This window comes from Microcaecilia unicolor, chromosome 4 (assembly GCF_901765095.1).
Source record: "Microcaecilia unicolor chromosome 4, aMicUni1.1, whole genome shotgun sequence".
Classification (NCBI taxonomy): domain Eukaryota; kingdom Metazoa; phylum Chordata; class Amphibia; order Gymnophiona; family Siphonopidae; genus Microcaecilia; species Microcaecilia unicolor.
In genome coordinates this window covers 232,189,758-232,210,177 of record NC_044034.1, presented here as the reverse complement: position 1 = coordinate 232,210,177, position 20,420 = coordinate 232,189,758, and the positions used below count along the sequence as shown (strand labels likewise).

The 20,420-nt window shown below is 41.0% G+C and overlaps 1 protein-coding gene across 1 annotated transcript in view; it reads left to right on the top strand.

The window, feature by feature from the left end:
• The window catches only part of TUBGCP5 (tubulin gamma complex associated protein 5), a 268,782-nt gene that overhangs the window by 197,423 nt on the left and 50,939 nt on the right, over positions 1-20,420 (top strand). The window contains 1 exon segment of the mRNA XM_030201310.1: positions 15,170-15,348. Within this exon segment, the coding sequence (XP_030057170.1) occupies positions 15,170-15,348 (179 nt within the window).

Here is a 20,420-nt window from a genome sequence, read left to right as displayed (position 1 = left end):
ATTTCTAACAATCCTCTTGTGATTTAACAACTTTGAATAACTGTATCAGCAACAGAAATCTTCCCTCACCAATTTATTACATTTTTTTGAAGACATGAATAAATATGTTCATAAAGGTGAGCCAGTTAATATTGTGTTCCACGTTAGGAATCACCATTCAAGAAAAAGATCTAGTTGTCATCGTGAGCAATAAGATGAAATCTTCTGCTGAGTGTGTGGCAGCAGCCAATAAAGCAAACAGAATACTAGAAATTATTAGAAAATAGATGAAAAAAAAAAAAGAAAAACTATATTTAATGGCTCTGTATCACTCCATGATCCAACCTTACCTTGAGTATTGTGGGCAATTCTAGTCGCCGTATCTCAAAAAAGATATAGTGAAATTAGAAAAGGTTCAAAAAAGAACAACCAAAATGATTAAGAGAATAGAACTCCTCTCATATGAGGAAAGGCTGAAGAGGTTAGGGCTGTTCAACTTGGAGAAGAAATGGCCGAGGGGGCATACAATTAAGGTCTACAGAATTCTGAGTGAAGTAGAACAAGTAAACTCAAATTGATTGTTTACACTTTCAAAAAGTACAAAGACTAGGGGACACTCCATGAAGTAATATGATAATACTTTTAAAATGAGTAGGATAAAGTATTTTATCACTCAACAAATAGTTAAGCTCTGGAACTCGTTGCCAGAGAATACAGAATTGGCAGTTAAGTGTATCTGAATTCTAAAAAGGTTTATATTACTAGTCTTTTTACCACCTCCCCAAATTAGTACTCACCAGCCACCCACAATTTAGAGAGATAAAAGACTAGGAAGGCCACATGTATGAGAAAAGCTATTCTTTAATTACTTACCAAGATACAGATACAAATTGGTATTTTCTCATATGGGAAAGCAGCACTGTTACATAGAAATGTAATCTGTGACTGTCTCTTCCAACGTACTGCTCTGATACAGCTATTTTTTATACCTTTTAAGCAATGCTTCACATTACTTCAGCACTTATCTTCCTCAGAGATCATTCTGTTCTCTGTTCTCACCATCTATTTTCCCTTAAATTGCTAAATCACATTCTTCTGTTCATCCATAATTGTACCTTTCCCACGCCAGCTTGCCTGTAAGGGTATCATAATAGATCATAAATTCCTCAGTTTACACAGGCTCATGTTCTTTAATAAATTACAGGCTTCTCAATCTCTGATAGATTCCAGAGTTGCACCGGCTTGTTAGCCTCTGCCCTTTTTGACCTGTGCTGGGGTGCTGACCTGTGCTCATGATTCTACATTAGACAAAGGAAAAGTCCATAATCTGCTATTAAGATAGATATGGGAAAGCCACTACTAATTCCTGGGATCAGTAGCATGGGATCTTGCTAATCTTTGGGATTCTGCCAGGTACTTGTGACCTGGATTGGCCACCGTTGGAAGCAGGATACTGGACAGGCTGGACTATCGATCTGACCCAATATGGTTATTCTTATGCTCTTAAGAAATAAAAGGGAGGGTATGAATGAAATTGGAGAAATTATTTTAATGGTCAGAAATAAATGTGGAGGATAATCCGTTATTTAGCTGGGGCAATATGTTATGGACCTTTACCCTAGGTCACATGAGCCATCAAAGAGATATAGATACAGCAATGGGATGAAAACTATGAAAGAGTGAAGTCATTGTAGTTTGAAGTATGGGTACAGCAGAACCAGGAAACATATGCAAGATGGAGTACTTGGGGCAGGTGAAATGGAGATGGGACATATGCCTGAGGGAGAGCAGGCGAACTACATAGTACCATAGTAAATGATAGCAGATGAAGACATCTATGAACCATTTGGTCTGCTCTGTTCTGCTCAGACAGATGATGATAGAAACAATGAAAGAAATGGAGAAAATGTATCTAATGTCTGGATGAGTGCCCACTGTTGCAGTAGTAATCATCACACAGTATGGTTTGATATAAGAGCTAAACAGAATGCGGTCACACAAAACGCAATGCGGAACTAAAATGACTAGAGATGTAAAGATAGTTGGAAGGCTAGAAATGAAATTTTAAGAGTGAAAGATGCTGAAAATATGTAGAGAATGCGAAGACGGACATGCTAAACAAATACTTCTGTCTTTTTGGGAAAAAAAACCTTGGAGAAGGACCATGATTAGCTGACAAAGGTATATATGTGAATAGAGTAAATATTGCACCATTCACAGAAGAAAGTGTCTATGTTCAACTAGATAGGGAGCGGAGGTAGGGGACTTGTCTGAGGCTTAGTTGGGGGTTGTATTTGAGGAACTTTACCGGTGACCCCTAATGCAGCTTTTCAAAACATTCAACAGAATACTTCATCAGGTTCACATTACTAAGCAGAAGGATAAAGCTATGGGTTTGTGGGATGATGACCGTGTGTGAAATGCAAGACTTTTTCTTGCTCTTTTCTCCATTCATTTTTGGAATGTCCTGCCCTGTCTACTTTTTTGTCTCAGGCACTGCAAGTCATTCAATCCACCTTGCAATGTTCTGTTGAATGGTCTTACTCAGTTTTGTTGCTGAGTAGCACAGCTTGTCTGCCGGGGAGGGCTTCACTGACGCACCGTGCAAGTTTGTTTTATTGGCCACTTTCTTAATCAAAGAATGTATTTTGCAATCTTGAGTTGATGCTGTGGCCCCCCTCGCATACCACATGGCATAACCTTATGCGCGAAATGGCGGGCTGGTTTCTCACACACCTTAAATTCTCAATTTCTTTGGGACATCATCAGTACCGTGATCTGTGCAATAGATATATTTCCTTGTATAAAGCACTGGAAACTGTTGCATAAGTACATAAGTATTGCCATACTGGGACAGATCGAAGGTCCATCAAGCCCAGCATCCTGTTTCCAACAGTGGCCAATTCAGGTCACAAGTACCTGGCAAGATCCCAAAACAGTGCAATACATTTTATGCTGCTTATCCTAGAAATAAGCAGTGGCTTTTCCCCAAGTAATTTCAATAATGGCTTATGGACTTTTCTTTTAGGAAGCTATTCAATTCTTTTTTAAACCCCACAAAGCTAACTGCTTGTACTACATTCTCTGACAATGAATTCCAGAGTTTAATTACACATTGAGTGTAAGAAATATTTTCTCCAGTTCATTTTAAATTTACTACTTTGTAGCTTCATTGCATGCCCCCTAGTCCTAGTATTTTTGGAAAGAGTAAACAAGCAATTTGCGTCTACCTGTTCTATTCCACTCATTATTTTATAGACCTCTATCATATCTCCCCTCAGCTATCTCTTCTCCAAGCTGAGGGGCCCTAGCCGATTTAGCCTTTCCTCATAGGGAGGTCGTCCCATCCCCTTTATCATCTCGCCCTTCTCTATACCTTTTCTAATGTCAGTATATCTTTTTTGAGATGCGGTGACCAGAATTGAACACAATATTCAAGGTGTGGTCGCACCATGGAGCGGTACAAAGGCATTATAATACCCTCGTTTTTGTTTTCCATTTCTTTTCTAATAATACCTAACATTCTATTTGATTTCACATTGAGAGTTAGCTTAAAAGGGTCTGTTAGAAGCAGTCCTCTTAGATTTAAACCTATATAAAGAGGAACGGTCCATCTTAATTTTCTTTCAGAGAAGTTCTGAGAGAAGAGCACATTTCTCTGGTAAGTGAACATTATTTTGCTCTGTGCTTTGGGAACTTAAATATTGGGGTTTAAAGGAGGAATTATAGGTTATTGATAAGCAGAATAAAAATATAAAAAAGCAACTTTATCAACTAGTCTCCATACACTTTCCTCCTAGTTTTAAAATTTGAGCTTTGTACTACAGCATTAACAGCCTCTAGCAGGCACAGCAGTTCCTAGTTTTTAGTTATTAGGGTACAAATTGTATCGCAGTGATAGAGAGGATCAAATTGGAGGGGGTTGTGCTATATGTTAAAGAGGGAATTGAGTCAAATAAAATAAACATTCAACATGAAACAGCTAGCATCATTAAATCATTATGAATAGAAATCCCATGTGTGAAGGGAAGGAGTATTCTTGTTGGGCTGTACTACCAACTGCCAGGACAGAACAAACAGACAGATGAAGAAATGTTTACAGAGATTAGGAAAGTTGACAAGTTGGGCAACGCTATAATAACGGCTAGATAAATATTGACTAGATAAATGTTACATCAGGCAGATCCAGTTTCTAGATACAGTTTCTAGAATATAATAATGGCTATATAATATTGACTAGATAAATGTTACATCAGGCAGATACAGTTTCTAGATGTAATAAATTACTGCTTTTTGGACCAACTGGTCCAGGAGCTGACAAGAGGGGGAGCCATTTTGGATCTAGTTCTTGGTGGCGTACAGGGCATAGTGCGAGAGGTGGCAGTGTTGGGCCCTCTGGGAAACAGTGATCGAGCTGGGCAGACTTCTACAGTCTACGCCCTGATCGTGACTGGATAGGGATGGGCTGGAGTGTAAATTTTAAGGGGCTTCGACGTTAGCTTCAGAACTTAGTACAAGAACAGTACAGTACTGGGCAGACTTCTACGGTCTGTGCCCTGAGAAAGGCAAGGACAAATCAAACTCGGGTATACATATAAAGTATCACATACCATGTAAAATGAGTTTATCTTGTTGGGCAGACTGGATGAACCGTACAGGTCTTTATCTGCCGTCATTTACTGTGTTACTATGTAAGTTTGAGCTACTATCTGGGATGAACCTGCAAAGAAAATCTACTGCAGCTGCATTTCATTTTCAAAAGGGTGACTATAATAAAATTAGCAAAATGGTTAAAAAGAAACTAAAAGGATTGTCAAGGTTACAACACTAAATCAGGTGTGGACGTTATTCAAACATACCATTTTTGAAGCCTAGTCCAGATGCATTCCACATATTTGAAGAGGTGGAAAGAAGAGAAAATGACAGCCAGCACGGTTGAAAGGTGAAGTGAAAGAGGCTATTACAGCCAAAAGATTGTCCTTCAAAGAATGGAAAAAGGATCCAAATGAAGAAAATAAGAAGCAACATAAGCACTGGCAAGTCAGATGCAAACATTAATAAAGAAGGCTAAAAGAGAATGTGAAGAGAAACTTGCCGCAGAGGCTAAAACTCACAGTAACAACTTTTTCAGGTACATCAGAAGCAGAAAGCCTGTGAGGGAATCCATTGCACCGTTAGATCACAAAGGAGCAAAAGGGGCGCTCAGAGAGGACAAGGCCATAGCAGAGAAAGTGAATGAATTCTTTGCTTCTGTCTTTACAGAAGAAGATACAAGAGATCTGCCAGTACTGGAAATGGTTTTCAAGAGTGATTAATGCAGAGGAGCTGAAAGAAATCTCAGTGAACCTAGAAGATGTATTGAGCTAATTTGACAAATTAAAAACTAGTAAATCACCTGGATCGGATGGCATACATAGAAGGATACTCAAAGAACTCAAGCATGAAATTACTGATCTGCTGTTAGTAATATGTAACCTGTCATTAAAACCATCCGTAGTATCTGAAAATTGGAGGGTGGCCAATGTGACTCCGATTTTTTTAAAAGGTTCTAGTGGTGATCTGGGAAATTACAAACCGGTAAGCCTGACGTCAGTGCCGGGCAAAATAGTGGAAACTATTATAAAGAATAAAATTACAGAATACATAGACAAACATGGTTTAATGGGACAGAGTCAGCATGGGTTCAGCCGAGGGAAGTTTTGCCTCACCAATTTGCTTCATTTCTTTGAAGGCGTAAATAAACATGTGGATAAAGGTAAGCCGGTTGATGTAGTGTATCTAGATTTTCAGAAAGCTTTTGATAAAGTTCCTCATTACAGACTCCTGAGAAAATTAAAGAGTCATGGGATAGGAGGCAAGGTTCTGGTGTGGATTAGGAATTGGTTATGGACATAAAAGAGAGGGTAGGGGTTAAATGGTCATTTCCCTCAATAGAGGAGGATGAACAGTGGAGTGCTGCAGGGATCTATATTGAGACCAGTGCTATTTAGCATATTTGTAAATGATATGGAAATTGGAACAACGAGTGAAGTGATTTAATTTGCAGATGATACAAAACTATTCAAGGTTGTTAAAACACGAGTGGACTGTGAAATATTGCAGGAAGACCTTAGGAAATTGGAAGACTGGACATCCCGTGGCAACTTCTTCCATATCTGCGGGAATTCCACGGGCTCCACGGTATTACCATAATCCCCATTCCCATGCAGCTCTGTACCAGGGCCGGTGCAAGGGCTTGTAGCGCCCTCATTAATATTAATTGTAGGTCTTACACACACCCCTTTTCTCAAAGTACCTTTATTAACTCTGTTTTTTAATTAAACTAGAAACGGGGGGAATGGCGACAGTCATTCAAAAGCGCATGGTTCGGGATAAGGTATCTTTCAAAGATATCACCAAAACAGGGAAGATAAGGTATCCTGTTAGTGAAGTTGCAAAAGAGACCGTAGTAGATCAGGTGTCCTTAAATAAAAATCAGACAAAAGATTGCAAATTAATTCTGTCAAGTACTAAGCATGATGTAAACAGGAACAACAGACATAGTTTGAAATGTCTATATGCGAATGCCAGGAGCCTAAGAAATAAGATGGCAGAGTTAAAATATATTGTACTAAATGAAAAATTAGAGATAGGCATCTGAGACCTGGTGGAAGGAGGATAACCAATGGGACACCTGTTACACTTGTGGTGGTAAATGTGAGTCCTTCCAAACCCATCACAAACCCACTGTACCCACATTTAGGTGCCCCCCTTCACCCCTTAGGGCTATGGTAGTGTTGTACACTTGTGGGTAGTGGGTTTTGGGGGGCTTAGCACCCAAGGTAAGGGAGCTATGCACCTGGGAGCAATTTCTGAAGTCCACTGCAGTGCCTCCTAGGGTGACCGGTTGGTGTCCTGGCATGTGAGGGGGACCAGTGCACTACGAATGCTGACTCCTCCCACGACCAAAGGGCTTGGATTTGGTCATTTATGAGATGGGTGTCCTCGGTTTCCATTATCGCCAAAAACCAGGGACGACCATCTCTAAGGTTGACCTAAATGTTGAGATTTGGGTGTCCCCGACCGTATTATCAAAAAGGAAGTTGGATGCCCATCTTGTTTTGATAATACGGGTTTCCACGCCCCTTCGCGGGGACGCCCTCATGAAAACTTGAGTGCCCCGTTCGATTATGCCCCTCCACATGTTATCAGCAAATTTAATTACCTCACTAGTTACTCCCATCTCTAGGTCATTTATAAATATGTTGAAAAGCAGCGGTCCCAGTACAGAGCCCTGGGGATCCCCACTAACTACCCTTCTCCATTGAGAATACTGATCATTTAACCATACTCTGTTTTCTGTCTTTTAACCAATTTTTAATCCACAATAGAACACTACCTCCTATCCCATGACTCTCCAATTTCCTCTGGAGTCTTTCATGAGGTACTTTGTCAAACGCCTTCTGATAATCCCGATACACAAAATCAACCGGCTCACCTTTATCCACGTTTGTTCACCCCTTCAAAGAAATGTAGTAGATTGGTGAGGCAAGATTTCCCTTCACTAAATCCGTGTTGACTTTCATATTTTCAAAGCACTTAGCCTTCCAATGTTCCATAGAAACCTATGGAACTTTGGAAGGCTAAGTGCTTTGAAAATATGCCTTACAAATATCTCATTAATCCATGCTTTTGAATATGCTCTGTAATTTTGTTCTTAATAGTCTCTACCATTTTGCCCGGCACCAACGTCAGACTCACCGGTCTATAATTTCCCGGGTCTGCTCTGCAACCTTTTTTAAAAATCGGCGTTACATTGGCCACCCTCCAATCTTCCAGTACCACGCTCAATTTTAAGGATAAATTACATATTATTAATAGCTCCGCAAGCTCATTTTTCAGTTCTATCAGTACTCTGGGATGAATACCATCCGGTCCAGAAATCTGCCACTCTTCAGTTTGTAGAACTGCCCCATTACATCCTCCAGGTTTACAGAGACCAAAGCAAAGAATTCATTTAATGCTCCGCTACGGCTTTGTCTTCCCTGATCGCCCCTCTTACTCCTCGGTCATCTAGCGGTCCAACCGATTCTTTTGCCGGCTTCCTGCTTTTAATATACCTAAAAAACTTTTTACTATGTGATTTTGCCTCCAACCCAATCTTTTTTTCGAAGTCCCTCTTAGTCTTCCTTATCAGTGCTTTGCATTTGACTTGACATTCCTTATGCTGTTTCTTATTATTTTCAGTCGGTTCCATTTTCTGAAGGATTTTCTTTTAGCTCTAATAGCTTCCTTCACCTCACTTTTTAACCACGTCGGCTGTCGTTTGGCCTTCCGTCCTCCTTTTTTAATATGTGGAATATATTTGGCCTGGGCTTCCAGGATAGTGTTTTTGAACAGCATCCACACCTGATGTAAAATTTTGACCCTCGCAGCCGCTCCTCTAAGTTCTTTGTTCACCGTTCTTCTAATTTTATCATAGTCTCCATTTTTAAAGTTAAACGCTAATGTATTTGATTTCCTATGTATACTTACTTCAAAGCCCACCCAGGCCCACCTGTAGCTACGCCCCTGGTTCTACTGTTGCTTTCCCTTAGCCATCATTATTCCGGGGACTCATCTATATAAAACACACAGCCAGGAGACAAAGATTAACATCCCCCCCCCCCTCCAATAAAACCCCATGCTTTTTACAAGTAAACAGACTTGGAAGAAGAAATAAATATATATCACAGAACTGTTGGCACATTTAGACTGACTCTGGACTTCTGGGTGAAGATAGTTCTGCCCTTATTATTAAATATCTCTTCTTTATTTCAATAGTTTTTATTGATGACAACTCCAAAAGTACAAATCCACCTTAACATAGCAGTCTCAAAACAGTTGTACAGAGCTCAATGGAACAACTCTTCAAACATGCAACATTACGTACAGCCATCAAATTTTGTAATATAACACTTATCCCTCCCTGCCCCCAAACCCTATTCTGTATTTAACATTTATGTATTAACTATTGTTATGGATGAAAACGAGTTACTAGCAATTCTTTATTAAACAATAAAAGTCTGATAACAGATAATTCTATCTTAACCCATAAACTTCCATATTAAACTCCAATAATTGTGTCTCGTGTTTTGCTCTGTGTATTATTACCTCGTTTAAGTCCCAACAGTGTTTACAAACGAGACTTCTGAATATTTTTCTTCAAAAAAAAAAAAACTTCTCCAAGCTATTATTGCATGTAACTCTTCAATTTACATAGAATCTTACCTTTTCCAAAACTATATCCCCTTCCTCCCTCCCCCACTTCCCTCCCCTCTATCCTCTTAAACCAACTTTTAACTTCATGGCATCCCTCTACCTCTCCCCTCAGTATAATTATCAGAGTGTAGGTTAACGTGTCCGGATTCCCCTGGCACTTTACCCCATTTTCTGAGGCGGACTTCTCTAACTATGCATACTCCACTAACCACTCCCACTCCTAAAATTTTTTAGCCTCTCTCTCCTTCCTTCTCAAGGCTCGGTCAGATTATTGAGCACTGCACTTCGTGCTTTATGAGAAATTTTTTGCAAGTATCTGTTCCAAATGGAAATGAATGCTTTTCTTTTCTTTGGGGTGCCTCGTGCTGCTCTAGCCTCCCATAACATCAACTCATGAAATTTATTCCTCCAAAGCCAGATGGTGGGTGGTTCCTCTTGATCCAATGTCTCAATATGCATTTTTTCCCCACTGCGTATGCCTTACCCAGTAGGAGATCCGTGCTCTTATCTGAAAGTTCGTAGGCCCCCCTTTTATTTAGTACCACCCCTCTCCAAGAGGGAATTAACCTGTACCCTACGAGAGTCTCCAAATTATTATGGAGCCTTTTCCAAAAGATTTTCACTTTGACACAACTCCAAAATGCGTGCAAAAATGTTTCTCCCTCGTCTACATTTTACACACTGAGCCTCCGGTGCCCAACCGGCTCTTGCCGCTTGTGTTTGTGCTATGTATCCCCTATGTATTATCCTGTACTGACTCTCCTGCAGCTCCGCCCCGCCCACTTGTCTGGGGATATCTTTTATCAATTTTGCAAAATTTACCCCTTTCAGTTCATACCCCAGATCTTTGCTCCATGCCTCTGTTAATGCTCTATAGTTTCGAGGCTGACAGAGCGACAGCAGAGCCCGATGCATACTGGATATAGACACCTGGCCATGTGCGTCCCCTTTTAAGAAGTCTCGAAGTTTTTGTCCCAATTTTGAGCCCAACGCCTCTTGGTCTAAGCTATGCCAATAATGATGTAATTGTCTATATGTAAAGTAATCTGTGTTGGTTAAAGACAGCCTCTGCTGCAGGTCTGGAAATATGTATAATCTCCCCTCTTCGTTTGCTATATGTTCAATTAGGGTGATTCCCATGTCTGACCATCTCTTGAATATCCGAGCTTCCAATCCAGGTGGAAAACCTCCATTTCCCCGGAGTGGAAGCTGATAATATCTCTTCTTTAAATAGTAGTAATAAACAATATTAAGTGCATTTTTATAATATACACTGCATTCCTCAAAACAAAAGGATCTTCAACCTAATTCATGTTTAATGTGGAATATAAATGTCAAAAATAAGTAAATAGATAGATAGAAAGTCTGAATGTTGGGCCCCTGATTCTCTTAGCATGATGTCTGTTTTAGTGGCCTTTTACCAGGAGAAAAAAAAAATCTCTGCATGAACATAACACATGCTAGGGTAATGTGTTATGTTCAACACATAATAAACCCCTCCAAATGACACACTGAGTACGATTTATAACAAATTACTACTTTATCTATGAAAAGGTATTCCATTATTATACTTCCTCTGTGTACATCCATATGCTGCACAAGCCAGCATGTTTGGAAAATTTAAGTAAGATTAAATAAAATTGCTACTAGCAATAAAGAATGACAACATGGACGCAGCAGCTCATGGGTTTGTTTTGTTTTGAGTGTACTAGATGACGGCTGCATGAGGAAGCTTAAATATAGACTATCCTAAGTGGCTTCAACTTTTTGATGTCATTCCATCTCCTGTTTTCTTCAACCTCCTTGCTTCAACTACAGATCCTTCCTGCTGTGTCCCCTCATGCAACGGAAACAGGCAGTTAACATCAGGAGGACTCAGAGGAGGTGGGACACTGGGCAGGAAAGGAGAAGAGAAGCCGGAAGGACGTGCTGCCGTGCATCGCTCCTGTCGGAGAGCAGAAGGACCTGTGATGGTGGCAGGCGGCTGCAGCAGAGAGGCACTCCAGCAGACAGAGAAGAGTCCGTAAGGAGAGAGACCTGTGGCGGCAGACAGCAATCAGCAGCAGAAAATCGCTTACCGATTTCTTTTGGCACCCTGGAAGGCCGGCGCTTACCGGGTTGCACCGGCCCTGTTCTCTACTTCTGAATTCCCCAGTAGACACTCTCCTCTCAGTGGTCCCAAGCCATGGAATTACAATCAGCTCATATTCAAATTACTCCACAGCTACACCACTCTCACAGTGGTGGATGGTGTTCCAGAATCTCACCTGGGGTCTTCCGTTCCTGCCCCTTCCACATCACAAGATCCTCACTACAGATTCTTCCATGACGGGTTAGAGAACACATCTCGAAGGTCTCAACACTCGGTGTTTTTGGTCCCCACGAGAGAAAACATCATCATTTCAACCTCCTAGAATTATGAGCTGTTTAGAACGCTCTCAAAACCTTACAGAACCATATGCTCAGACAGGTAATTCTTGTTCGTGCAGACAACCACGTAGCAGTGTATTACCTGAACAAACGGGCATGAACAGGTTCTTACCTCCTCTGTCGACAAGCAGTCCAGACATGGCCTTGGGAAGTGAAACATCTCTATAAGAGCTGTTTTCCTAGCCAGCAAGCAGAATACTGTAGCAGACAAACTGAGCAGAATCCTTTATCCTCACAAATGGATGAAAACGAGTAACTTTGTAGTTCGTTGAATATTCCAGCAGTGGGGGACAGGGGACCATGATTCTAATAGCTCCCTATTGGTTCCATCATCTCCTAGAGTTATTATCCAAGGAACCATTGAAGTTAGATCCTTTTCCAACCCTAATAACACAGAATGAAGGGTTCCTTCTTCATGCAGACCCTAGCTCTCTAGCTTGACGGCTTGGTTTTTGATGATGTAGATTTACATTCTTTAAACCTTCCTGATATAGTCTCTAGGATACTTCTAGCCTCTAGGAAAACTACCATTTAAAGTGGAAAAGATTTTCTCATTGTTGTGCAACCAGAGCTCTTGATCCTACTACCAGCTTTCTTCCTACCCATATGGTGTACCTCCTCCACCTTTCAGATTCTGGCCTCTCACAACTAACTTGGAGTACATTTGAGTACCATCAGTGCTTTTCATTCTAAGGCTGATAACAAGCCAGTTTCAGTTCATCCCTTAATAGTTAGATTCATGAAAGTATTGTTTCATACCAAACGTTCTATCAAGCCACTTCCAGTGGCATGGGATCTCAATGTCATCCTAACAGCTCTCATGAAACCTCTTTTGGAGCCACTTCAGTCCTGATCTGTAAAATTCCTCACATATAAAGTAGTGTTCTTAATGGCACTTAATTCTGCCAGAACAGTCAGCGAGCTTCAAGTTCTTGTGGCACGACCCACCTCACACCAGGTTCTGCCACGACAGGGTTGTACTCTGAGCATACCCCAGATTCCTTCCTAAAGTGGTATCAGAGTTCCATCTCAGTCAGTCCATTGTACTACCAGTCTTCCTCCCTAAGCCACACTGTAATCCTGGAGAAACAGCACTGTACTAGCATACTATCTACAAGGTACAAAATTCATCATAGGAAATCCTCCCAGCTTTTTGTACCATTCGACCCTAACAGATTAGGGATTCACCAAACATACAATCTCAACTTGGCTGACTGTATTTCCTACACATAGGCTGGGCTTACCCTTCATAGCCAGGTCACAACTCACAATGTAAGAGCCATGACGGCTTCAGTATCCCATTTCTGCAGTGACTCCATTGAAGATGTTTGCAAGGTGGCTACATGGCCTTTTGTCCACACCTTCACTGCTCACTGTCTGGAGCAGCATTCTAGGCGGGCAGACAGTTTGGACAAGCAGTCCTGCAGAATCTTTTTACTATTTAAGTCAATTCTGCCCTCCCACCCTTTTTTCCACCAGGCTCACTATCTGCTTAGTTGCAAAATTTGTTTATGTTGTGAGCCTGGTAGCTAGTGAGTTCCACATGTAAGAATATCCCTGCTTGTCCTCAGAGAAAGCTAAGTTACTTAAGGTGTTCTCCAAGGATAACAGACATATATTCTCACATTCCTCCCACCTTCCCTTGGACTTGTCTTCTTAGCTTTAGTACTGTACTGCTGGTCCTTTACTCAGGTGTTGGTCAGGAAGGCACCCGCGCATGTTTGGTGGGGGCACTGCCTCAGAGATTTAAAGTGACAGTGCACTTGGCAATGTCGCAGTGGGCTCCTTGGGTGACATCACCCACATATGAGAATATATGTCTGCTGTCCTCTGAGAAAACCTGCTACAGGTAAGTAACATAAATGTATTTACTCCTGGAGGAATTTTGCGCAAAAAAATCTGTTTAGTTTATTTGTAATGTATTCTTGCAGAATTCCCCTATCATAAAGCCTGAAATCCCTTTCTTCCTTTTCTTTCCACAGTTCCCTCTCACTCCAACTGCAGTTTTTTTTCTCCTAAATCCTAGCAAGACCCCTAATTGTCTGTCTCCAAAGTCTTCTCCCCCAGGCATCCCCTGACCTTTCATTCTTTCTCCTTCCCTTCCCAGCTGTCATTGTATTTCTCCCCACCCTCCACAATGGCACACTCTTAAGCTTGATTCTCCCCTGCCTTACACACACCAGTGCACATTCTCAGTTTGTTTTGCCCTCATTCCCACGGCACAATCTCAGCTTTCTCTGCCCCCCTCCAAACCCTATGGCTCACACTCTGTTTTCTCTGCACCCCTGTCTCATAACGCACTCTCAGATTTCTATGCTGCCCTATAATCCCCATGACACACATTCAGCTTTGCTATCCAAGGAGTAGGAAAGGGATATAGGGCAACCAATCCAGGTGGGACACCAAAAGCTGAGTAGATAAATTCTTTATTTCCAGTGACCAAATATAAAAGACTCGACACAGTTCCATGTTTCGGCAAATGGTATGCCTGCCTCAGGAGTCAATGTGTCTGTGTCAATTGTGGGTATATTTTCAGTTGTGCAATCCTGTAACTGAAAAGCTACTTTTACTAAAACTTCCAGTAACAGCTCAGAAAGTACAGCACCAAGAATATTGGGCAATATTCTTCCTTACTCCTTGGACACCATCTTCCTATGTAGGGAACACTTCTTGATGTGTTTGTCACATTCAGCTTTCTCTGTCCCCCATAGGCACTTTGCTCTGACCCCCTCCCCAATCCCCATGGCACACAGTCACATTGCTTTACCCTCCCCAGTCCCCATTTCACACTCACTTTTCTTTGCCCCTCTCTCATCCTTATGGCAAACTCAGCCACCAGCATCAGCTTCTTTGTTCATTTTCTTTCCCCCTCCCTCGTAGAGATCATTCTGAAAGAGGAGAGAGTGAATGGTTGCATATCGGGCCATGTCATTCTTCTCTGCCAGCCTGGACCTGACTGTTTATTTGAACCACAGGGTTGTACAGAGGCTGCACAGTTCACATGAGCAATCTGGTCTAATCCAGCTCAGAAGGAGTTAGCAGCCCAACATGCAGCCATTCACTTCCTCCTCTTCTTGCCATGCGGTCTCTGTGAAGGAGAGGGGGAGCAAGTAAGCGGCGCAGCCAGTGCTGGTGGCTGTGCAGAATTCTACATGTTCTGTGGAGGTAGAGAATTATGCGCAAATTCTGTATTGCACATTTGCACAGAATTCCCCCAGGAGTAAGTATTCTGTACGTTCCACATGTAAGTGGGAGTCTCACCATTGTATACACCCGCTTTCAAACATATGCTATGTAGGCTAAGTGAGTAATTGCAAAATATCACTTTATGTGCCCTACTAGCACTTTCACGGGTACAGATACATGCTAAGTTCTAGTATTTTGAACATTTACGCACATAAGGTGCATATAAATGCAGATGCCTAGATTATAGAATTACCCTTTAAATGTATACAAATAAAACTAAATATATTTAAGATACTAATATGTTAAATCTTTTTTTTTTTCTTTCATTTTGTAGAACTGGTAAATGCTGCAGAAAAGCCACTTGTTACAGAAAGACCGCTATTTGAACAAGGAATGGTTTTTCAGTTTGTATTGCAGAAGGAACCCATAAGACAACAAATTCATCGCATGTTCCTACTAAGAGTGAAGCTTATGCATTTTGTGAACAGTTTACACAACTACATGATGACCAGGGTTTGTCATTTCAAAATAATCTCTTAAATTAAGAATTATAGAAAGAATATGCTTCATGTAAGGTTTAGGACTCTGCTTTGGAAAATAGCTTTTGCTGTACTATACCTTTCTCTGCTCCCCTACAATCCCTGTGGTGCACACTCAGCTTCTCTGCCCTCTCCCTTGTTCTATGGCACACTGCACTGGATTTCCTTTGTCCCTATCAGAGCCACATTCTGTGCAGAATTGTGGACCCATATGTCAATGCAAAGAAAGCTGTAAAAAAAAAATATATATATATATATAGGCATGTAGTTTATCCCAATCCATTTGGATCTTGCTTACCTACCTTCATCTCTAACCCTTCTATTTTTCTTAAAGGATGCAGGAGACAACATTTATGGAAGTGCAGGACACAGCTTTGTTAAGTATGCAGAATCTATAAATTCAGAGAATTTAAGATAACTACAAACTCATCAATGGCTAAAGTGGGGCATTCAACCACCAAATACCAAACCACATAATATAGAAATAAAGAAAATGTGGGCAAATAACATACAGCCTATACAGTTTGCCCATCTACAGTATACCCACTACTAAGTTCTACAGTCCCTCACACACCACTGGGAGGCTGTTCCACGCATCCATCACCCTTTCCACAAAGAAATATTTCCTTAGATTTCTCCTTAGTCATCCACTTTCACCCTCATCCTATGAACCCCTTTTTTGAAAGAGGCTCTCTATGGAGGTATTTAAAAATATCTGTAATATTGTGCCTCTCTCACCTTTCTTCCAAAGTATAGATATTTAGATCTTTAATTCTGTTCCTATATGCTTTATGGTTAAGACCATTGACTATTTTCATAGCTACCCTCTGAACCAGCTCCATCTTCTTTATATCCTTTTGAAAGAGCATTCTGCAGAATTACAAACAGTACTCCAAATGAGACCTCACCAGAATCCTATACAGAGGCACCATCACCTGTTTTCCTGCTGTCTGTTTTTCTACCTGTGAATCCTCCTGGCTTTTTCTGTCACCATTTCTACCTGTTTGGTCACCTTAATATCATCCTAGTATAAACTCAGATCCAACTCTTTCGTGCACAGAAGTACCTCCTTCCCTCACTATACCACACCCCTGAATTTCTGAAGTCCAAATGCATGACCCTACATTTTTATATCAATTTTCATATAATAAAAACATTGAAAAATGTAGGCAGATAAAGACCATATTGCCTATCCAGTCTACCCATCTATGCCAACTACTCACCCTATCACTCCCCTAGAGATCCTATGTACTTGTCACATGCTGTACTTGTCAGGTGCTGTTTTTCCCTCCACCACTTCCACCGGGAGGCCGTTCCACGAATTCACCAACCTTTCCATAAAGAAGTATTTCCTCAGGTTATTTCTGAGTACATCCCCTTTTACCTTCATCCTATCTTCATTCCAGACCTTCCTTTCAGTTGAAAGTTACTCTCCTCCTGTGCATTTATATGGCTTAGGTATTTAATTGTCTGTATCTGTATCATATCTCCCCTCTCGCCTTTCTTCCAAAGTATACATATTAAGATCTTTAAGTCTGTCCCTGTTATGACGAAGACCGCTGACCATTTTAGTAGCCGCCCTCTGGATTGACTCCATCCTGTTTATATCTTTTTGAAGGTGCAGTCCAGAATTGTACACCATATTCTAAATGAGGTCTCACCAGAGTCTTATACAGCTGCATCATCATCTCCTTTTTCCTACTGGCCATTCCTCTCCCTATGCACCCAAGCATAGGGCCTGTTTGGCCACCTTAAGATCATCACATACAATTATACTCAAATCCCACAAAAGTTCTTCACCCCCTAAACTGTACCATTCCATCAGGTTTTTGCAGCCCAAATGCATGGCCCTGAATTTTTTAGCATTAAATCTTAGCTGCCAAATTCCAGAGCATTCCTCTTGCTTCGCGAAGTTCCTTTTCATGTTATTCACACCATCAGTGTTGTCTATCCTTTTGCAGATTCTCTGAGGACAAATGCTTGAACACATATATTTTCCCTTTAATCTTCTGTTCAGAGTTCTTAACATTTGATTGGACAGAGGTAACTACAGTACCCATTTTAAAGGCTGAGACATTTTTGGTAGTTTCTATGGGCCTAGTAACTTACAAATTGTCTCTTTTGAAGTGTTGCTTGTAGTAGCTGCAGAAAATGGTCTTACAGGTGAACTGATTTTACCCTAACCAGAACTCTTCACAGATGAATAACATCTTCTCTGAGATTTGTTAAGAATGTGAGTCTGAAACACCAAGGTTGTGTTGTACAGTCCTTGCAGAAGTGCTGTCTCACACACTTAGCTAGACTGTCAGCTAAACCATAGTATAGAACATCACTGTGAAGACTCAGAACTCTTGAACCAAACTTCTTTAATGCAAATCAAACAAAGAAAATACAGTTTGTAGTGATGCACAAGAGTCTTTGTCCTGCAGAACTGGGAGTCTGTCTTCTACCAGCTCACCCTGTAACCAGGGAAGCCAGGAAATGTCAGCACTGGCTGATGAGTAATGCTGTGAATACTTTAAATGGTGAAAATGTGATGATGTTATAAGGCTTTTGAAAGGCTTAAAGCACCAGCGTTAGATTCAGTCCATAACAAGTATGCTGCAGACAGATTCCTATTACTCAATGGAGAGAGAACGTGCAAGCTACATCCTATCATGCACAGACAAGAAACTTCAAGAAGCAAATGAATGCATGTTCATTAAGTAACCAGGGATTTAGACTATCTCAAGGACAAACAAAAAATTGGGGTGGATAGGTGAGAGCATAATTAGGCAGGAATAGATGGGGAGAAAAAAAAGGATGAAACGAGAATAAGAAAAGGATGTGGGTAAAGTTCAAATAATGTTCTTTGTATTCAGAAAGGCCAGACTGAAGGAATTCCAAATTTTGGTGCCTTGATAGGAGAAATTAGCAGAGTGAATTGTTTTATATATCACATTCTTAGGGAAATGTAAGACAAGATATTCTCAAGATGAAGAAACAGCATTACAAGGGGGTAATTCAATAAGATTATTCATATATGATGGGGCTTGACCAAACAAAATTTGGTGACTGAAAACACAAATTTGAAAGATATTCTATCTTATTGGTAATCAATGTAGCTCACATAAAAGAGGAGTGGCTTTGGCAAAGCGAGGAGATCTACATATAAGATGAGCAGCAGCATTTTGAGCTGTTTGTAATTTTTTGAGAAGACCACCTTTAAGTCCAGTATAGATGGAATTGCAATAGTCGAATTTGGTGAGGACAAGGGATTGAACCAAAGTACGAAAAACAGATTTAGAGAAAAATGATCAAGGCTTTATGATCAATGCTTTTCTTTCTGTATGATCTCAGGATTGGCTGTGTGCAGTGGTGCGCTGGGAAATGTTTAACAACAGGCTCCCTGGGCATAGCCAGCCCTGCAGTTTGTGGGGGGCAGGGCCCTGAGGTGAACTAGAGGGGCAACACATTCCTCTCTCTCCTCCCTCCCCCCCCATACGTATACATTAGGCATAGCTTTGCTGGCAGGGATTTTGATCCCCACCAGCCAAATAAATGGACTGCCGCTGCTCCTTACAGCTTGTTTCTGGTTCCGAGCAGCATGCCAGGAATTCTCACGCATACTTGCTCAAGAAGTCCTGGCAGGCTGCTCAGAGCCAGAAACAAGCAGTGAGGAGCAGCGGCAGTCCATTTATTTGGCTGACGATGCTTGGTATCCCTGCCATCAAAGGTAAATTATTTCAGAGATGCCAAGGGTGGCCCATCTCAAAGCTAGAGATTTACCACTGCTATTCTGGAGACTGAAGGCCAATGAGTGAGGTTTTTTTTGTGGGCATCCATACATATATTGCAAAAATAAACAACAACTTCTACAGAATACATCCAAAACTTAATTATTTTCTCATTTCCATCTTCTAGAATTCCAGATAGCAGATGTACAGATCAGCAGAAACCAAAGCAGTCCAAAACAAGTAAAGTGAGAAACACACTTTACACCTAATTGTTCAACTACTCTTAGGGTTCACCTTTGGGTTTAAAAAGCAAAACCATGTGCATGTAAGAACTAGATAAACAAATTAAAACAAAGTTTTAAGCAAATGCCGTCAATATATAATTATTGGTAGCAATAATGAAACAGTGAGAGAATATTCATACAGCAAGCTGCCTGAACCAACAGATTTATTTTCCATTGAACATAATTAACTTTGTGTGAACTTGGCAGCAAATAGTGTACTGAACTGGACAGGACAATGTTGGTACATTTAGACTGACTCTGGACAGAACTTCTGCATGAATGAAGCCCTTCCCTCATTATTCAATACCGCTCTGTGAAATAGTAGTAATAAAAGTAGGCACATGCATTTTTAGAATATACCCCTGCAAGTCACAAAACAAAAGGAGCAAGTTCCCATATGCCATCTTTTTCTTTTGATGTAGGCACAGGAAAAAAATAAAAGATGTTAAATGCTCCCAGGTTTCAACCTAATTAATTTTTTAAAATTGTACTTATAAATAGCAACTCTGATTGTTAATCACCTGAATTGCATAACAATTTGTGGCCCTTTATTAGGTGAAAACATCTCTGCACAAATACAGGGATACCAAGCATCGTCAGCCAAATAAATGGACTGCCACTGCTCCTCACTGCTTGTTTCTGGCTCTGTGTAGCCTACCAGGACTTCTTGAGCAAGTATGCGTGAGAATTCCTGGCATGCTGCTCGGAGCCAGAAACAAGCCAGCATGTTTAAAAATATAAGTGAAATCAAATAAAAATGCTACCAACGATAAAGAACAACAACGTGGATAGAGCAGCTCATAGGTCTCCTGTAGCCCACACCAGCCCCACGCTTCCTGCTTCAGACTCGCAGTCCACTTCAAACCCACAACCCTGGAAACCCCCCCTTCAAACCTACGGCTCCTTCCCACAGCTGTTCTGAGCACTAAAAAGAAAAAGAGCTGCCAGTACAGACCCGTGTGCTGCCAACACTCACAGCCAGACTCTTCCAGAACCTCCCCCGCAGCAGCAAGACGTTTGTCACAGGGGAAGGTTCCGGGCCTGCA